The sequence below is a fragment of the Lolium rigidum genome, chromosome 4, assembly GCF_022539505.1.
Source record: "Lolium rigidum isolate FL_2022 chromosome 4, APGP_CSIRO_Lrig_0.1, whole genome shotgun sequence".
NCBI classification, from domain to species: domain Eukaryota; kingdom Viridiplantae; phylum Streptophyta; class Magnoliopsida; order Poales; family Poaceae; genus Lolium; species Lolium rigidum.
In genome coordinates, this window is record NC_061511.1 from 177,895,370 (window position 1) to 177,900,501 (window position 5,132).

General features: G+C 51.6%; 1 protein-coding gene across 1 annotated transcript; it reads left to right on the top strand.

The window, feature by feature from the left end:
* Positions 1-2,319: 2,319 nt before the first annotated feature.
* Positions 2,320-4,444, top strand: LOC124650222. Its single transcript, XM_047189778.1, has 3 exons — positions 2,320-2,386; positions 2,511-2,959; positions 3,627-4,444. The coding sequence occupies exons 1-3, from the start codon at positions 2,320-2,322 to the stop codon at positions 4,188-4,190; spliced, it is 1,080 nt and encodes a 359-aa protein (XP_047045734.1). The 3' UTR covers positions 4,191-4,444.
* Positions 4,445-5,132: the final 688 nt, after the last annotated feature.

Here is a 5,132-nt window from a genome sequence, read left to right on the forward strand (position 1 = left end):
CAAACGCCACTCGCGTAAATGGGTGGTTATAAAGGTGGGATTAAGTATCCGGAAAGTATGAGTTGAGGCATATGGATCAACAAAGTGGGATTTGTCCATCCCGATGACTGGATAGATATACTCTGGGCCCTCTCGGTGGAATGTCGTCTAATGTCTTGCAAGCATATGAATAAGTTCATAAGAGACCACATACCACGGTACGAGTAAAGAGTACTTGTCGAGAGACGAGGTTGAACAAGGTATAGAGTGATACCGATGATCAAACCTCGGACAAGTAAAAATATCGCGTGACAAAGGGAATTGGTATCGTATGTGAATGGTTCATTCGATCACTAAAGTCATCGTTGAATATGTGGGAGCCATTATGGATCTCCCGCATCCCGCTATTGGTTATTGGTCGGAGTGAGTACTCAACCATGTCCGCATAGTTCGCGAACCGTAGGGTGACACACTTAAAGTTGGATGTTGAAATGGTAGAACTTGAATATGGAATGGAGTTCGAATATTTGTTCGGAGTCCCGGATGAGATCCCGGACATCACGAGGAGTTCCGGAATGGTCCGGAGAATAAGATTCATATATAGGAAGTCATTTTATAAGATTTAAAATGATCCGAAGGTTCTATGGAAGGTTCTAGAAGGTTCTAGAAAAGTCCGGAAGAAACCACTAAGGAAGGCGGAGTCCCGAGGGACTCCACCTCCCATGGCCGGCCAACCCTAAAGGGGGAGGAGTCCCAAGTGGACTCCCCTAAGGGGGCCGGCCACCCCCCACATGGAAGGGGGGAATCCCACCCCAAGTGGGATTCCCACCTTGGGTAGGTTTCCCTATCACATGGAAGGTTTTAGGTGGTAGCATAAAGATAAATAATAACCACTTTTATTCGGAGACTTGTAGTCCAACACTTGGGGCTTCCACCTATATAATGAGGGGCCAAGGGGAGGTGGCCGGCCACCCCAAGACCACAAGGTGGCCGCACCCCTTAGTGGCCGGCGCCCCCCTCTCCCAAACCCTAGCGGCCCTCTCTCCTCCACCACATCCCGCACGCTTAGCGAAGCTCCGCCGGGTTTCTCCACCACCACCGACACCACGCCGTCGTGCCGTCGGATTCAAGAGGAGCTACTACTTCCGCCGCCCGCCGGAACGGGGAGGTGGACGTCGTCTTCATCAACAACCGAACGTGTGACCGAGTACGGAGGTGCCGCCCGTTCGTGGCGCCGTGATCAAGATCTTCTACGCGCTTTTGCAAGCGGCAAGTGAACATCTACCGCAGCAACAAGAGCCTCATCTTGTAGGCTTTGGAATCTCTTCAAGGGTGAGACTCGATAATTCCCTCGTTGCTATCGTCTTCTAGATTGCATCTTGGCTTGGATTGTATGTTCGCGGTAGGAAATTTTTTGTTTTCTATGCAACGAATCCCTACAGTTGTATCTACAGGTGTGGAAGCCAGTGGCTAGGCGGCAGGATCGTGAGGCGCTGGAGCTGGTGATTGGGAGGCTTCGCACGCTCCACGCCACCATCAGGGATCGTCCGGCGTGAGGAGCGCTGCCGGTGGCCTATGTTCCTTTATCTTACCTTTTAGACCTAGGGTGGGCTTGCCGATCATGCATGTTTGGAGGTTGCGTTGGGGCGCGACCTTCCTGTATCCATGATGTGACGGTGTTTTCTCCCATCTGTTCTTGTGCCATGTAACCTTATGATAGTAAGGGTGTTGTGTGGGTCTTGTTATGTGTACTCTGCCAGTTGAACCTTCATTAATTTAAAGTCAGGCTCATCTTGAGCCTTCCGTCTAAAATACGTGTGTCATTGAAAACTGTCCGCCTCCACAGCGGGTGGCGGCATGGCCCACCACGACGGTAGATTTGTCAATTACACTCACAAGTGATCTTTTTGCTATTTCAGTGGTCCAATGTGTCAAAAGCGCCTGCACTAAGCGTCCTCCATCTGACAGGTTTCATGGGCCCGTGTGTGTAACGTGCCCCCCTGCACAAAGCAAATGAACAAGCGAACAAACCCAGCCGTAGACCCGTAGTTGCCTACTAGCGGGCCGTTCTGGCATACAGTCAAGGCCCACGCAACGGCGCGTGCGATTTTCCTCCACGGCAAAACCAACGGCTAATAGTCTTCCGCGTGAGACAACGGTCATATTACCGTTGTACTCTCCTCCTCCTCCAACCCTTTAAAGCCGCCTCGCCTCTCTCTCCTCCCCCAACTCCGATTGCTGCCGCCTCCTTCCTGCCCCCGCTCCCCTCCTCGCGCTCCTACGCTTCAGCAACACCTCTCCCTCGCCGTCTCGCGTGCGCGCAAGAAAGCAGCAGCAGCGATGGAGACGCCGCTGTCCACCAGGAGGATCACCCGCTCGCTCGCCGCCGCCGCCACGGCATCCGCCCGTGAGTTCCTCCCCCTCAACCCAACCCCCCTCGCGCGAGTCCCTTTCTCCAAGATTGCTTCTTGCTCTGCGGATCCCCTCGCCGAGTACTGACCGGCCCCAATTCAATTCTCCCTCTGATGCAGAGAAGAGCGCCGCCGCCGCCGACCCCTCCTGCAGATCCAAGAAGCCCGCCGCCGGTGACGCGCCCCCGCGCGCCGCGCTGCACGACATCACCAACGACTCCCCGATCGTCGGCCTCGCCGCGGGCGGCCTCGGCACGCCGCAGGCCTCCACCGCGGGCGCCAAGAACCGCGCCAGGCCCCGCTGCACGCCCGGGTCGGGCGAGGCGCTGCTGCGCGGCCAGGTCAAGACGCTCCTGCAGAAGGTCGACGAGGAGGGCGCCGCCGCCATCCAGCCGCTCCGCATCCACGCGCTGCTCGGCGTCGCCAGGTCGCCCGCCCAGCTCCTCGCGCCCACGCCCGCCAACACGCCGCAGCTCTGGGCCGGCCCCGCCGCCTCCCTGCTGCTGCCCGATGGCCTCGCCGTCATGCCTTGCGTCCTCGAGGAGGAGGAGCTCATCCCTAAGCTGCAGGTACTGATTTCTGTCTTGTCCCTCTGCAACTGCTCCAAGAATAATTGTTTTCAATCTCTGGTCACTTCTACAGTTTTGCTTAATTCCTGAGCTTGGTGTCGTGTTAGCAATTCGTTCAGATTAACACATGTGTTTGATTACTAGTTGAGTTAGGTGATATAGCGATCCTTTCAGACTAACCATGTGTTTGGTTACTAGTTGACTTGGGTGAGATATAGCAATTCTTTCAGATTAACCATGTGTTGGTTGCTTGTTGAGTTGGGTGATCTAGCACAGCCCGATGCATATTCTAGTTAGTCCCTTGTGTTTTCACTCTCGAGTGGATGCAAGATGTCACATGATGTTGAGTTCAAGTTCTGTCTGTGAATCATATGGCAGCTAAGCTATGTCAGATTAAGTGCAAGTCTGTTGGCCTAATATTGTAGTCTCATCTTTTGATTCCCCAGTGCCATACCCTGATGTTGCACTTGATGTTTTATTGTCATCATGTGTTTATCTTTACATTAGATGACACAGGACCACTCCTATATGATCAGCGTTTTGGTGCAAGATTATTTGGTGCATTGATCTGATCTGGCATGTTGTGATTGTGTGATGCATGCCTGAACAAAAAAAATTGTGCTGTCAGCTTTGCATCTGGTCTTGAGCTGCTCCTCTTGTCGTGCAGGTCATCGCTGATCCACCGGCGAACCGTGCACTGGTGTTCGACGACTCCCCCGAGAAATCGGACCTGACCACTGATGGATCGGTCGCCTCATCATCCCTCACATTCCATGGAAGCAGCAGTCACGACAGATCATCGGAGGACGACGGCTCATCGGTGTGGTCCATGCAGGTGAACGTCAGCTCCGAGAAGGACGAAGAGGAGCTGGGTCTTGACACCGTGGGAGAGCTGGAAGAAGAGTACTATACCGAGGAGGAGCTGGAACAACAGTACTATACCGAGGAGGAGGACTGGGAAGAAGAAGATGATGACGAGTGCTTTGATGAGCTGTGCGAGGGGATGAGCAAGATGTCCGTGCTTGACGAGCACGAGGAGAAGAAGAAGAAGGTCGGGCTGCCGCCGTTCGAGGGGAGGCACACCCGGTTCGTCTACAACAGCGACGACGAAATCGTGGAAAGGAAGGATGTGGAGAACGCGGCGGCGGAGCATGGCGCGCTGCTGAGGGGCCTGCCGGTGCGGGAGGGGAAGCATCTCCGATTCCACGACGACGATGATGACGAGGAGTAAGCAGGGCATGCATGAATGCATTGATGGATACATTAGTGGTTGTCGCTCCCTGACAACTGGTTAATCAACAAATTCTTTTGGTTTGCACAGGCTATCTTCTGTGCTTGGCGTTTAGTATGTTCCAGTTCTTCTGAGGACATGGTGCTACATTCATTTTCTTATCGATTCAGGGCAACGTATCTTGAGTTGCTGAATAATTCAGAGCTCTCTCAATGTTGATTCTTGTCAATTCAGCTAATGCAACGTATCTTGAGCTGCTAAATAATTTAGTGCTCTCTAAATGTTGATGTCTATTCTGAATATTCAGTTTCTGTTCATTCTTTTGGTAGGTCAGCTAAACAAGTCCAATGTTCATTCAGTTTCTGTCCAACTGCGTCTAAATACTTCAGATTTAGGAATTTATGAATGACACTCTCGTCCACATGAAAGAAAAGGAAGAATAGACAACATCACCATTCGTAAGGATTGATGTTTGTTTCATCCCAATATGCTGTTTTTTATGTTGCTGTAAGGTTTGTCATTACTGTTTTTTAGCGTCAATTGCTGTAAGGATTGATGTTTGTTTCATCCCAACTTTTGTCATTAGTCTTTGCAGTAATCCACATCACCATTCGTTTCACTATAAAAACAAACTATCATTAATATCACCGAAGCAACAAGTACAGATGCAAACGAACAATAACTGATCTAACTAGTAGGAGTAACATATAGAGAGAGCACACTTGAAGAAAGGCACTAAAACTAGCTCGTCCATCCTAAATTATTAAATCACTCTTGGGGTGACAATAACTAACTAAAGAAGTGCAAGAACCACACTATGCATCGCACAGTGCATTTTCGGAATTAATCTAGCACTACTGTTCTTCTGTAACGAATTAACTAGCCACAGGAAGCGAGGTCAGCACGGGATGAAGCCTCGCGACCCAACCGCGGCCGCCGCTG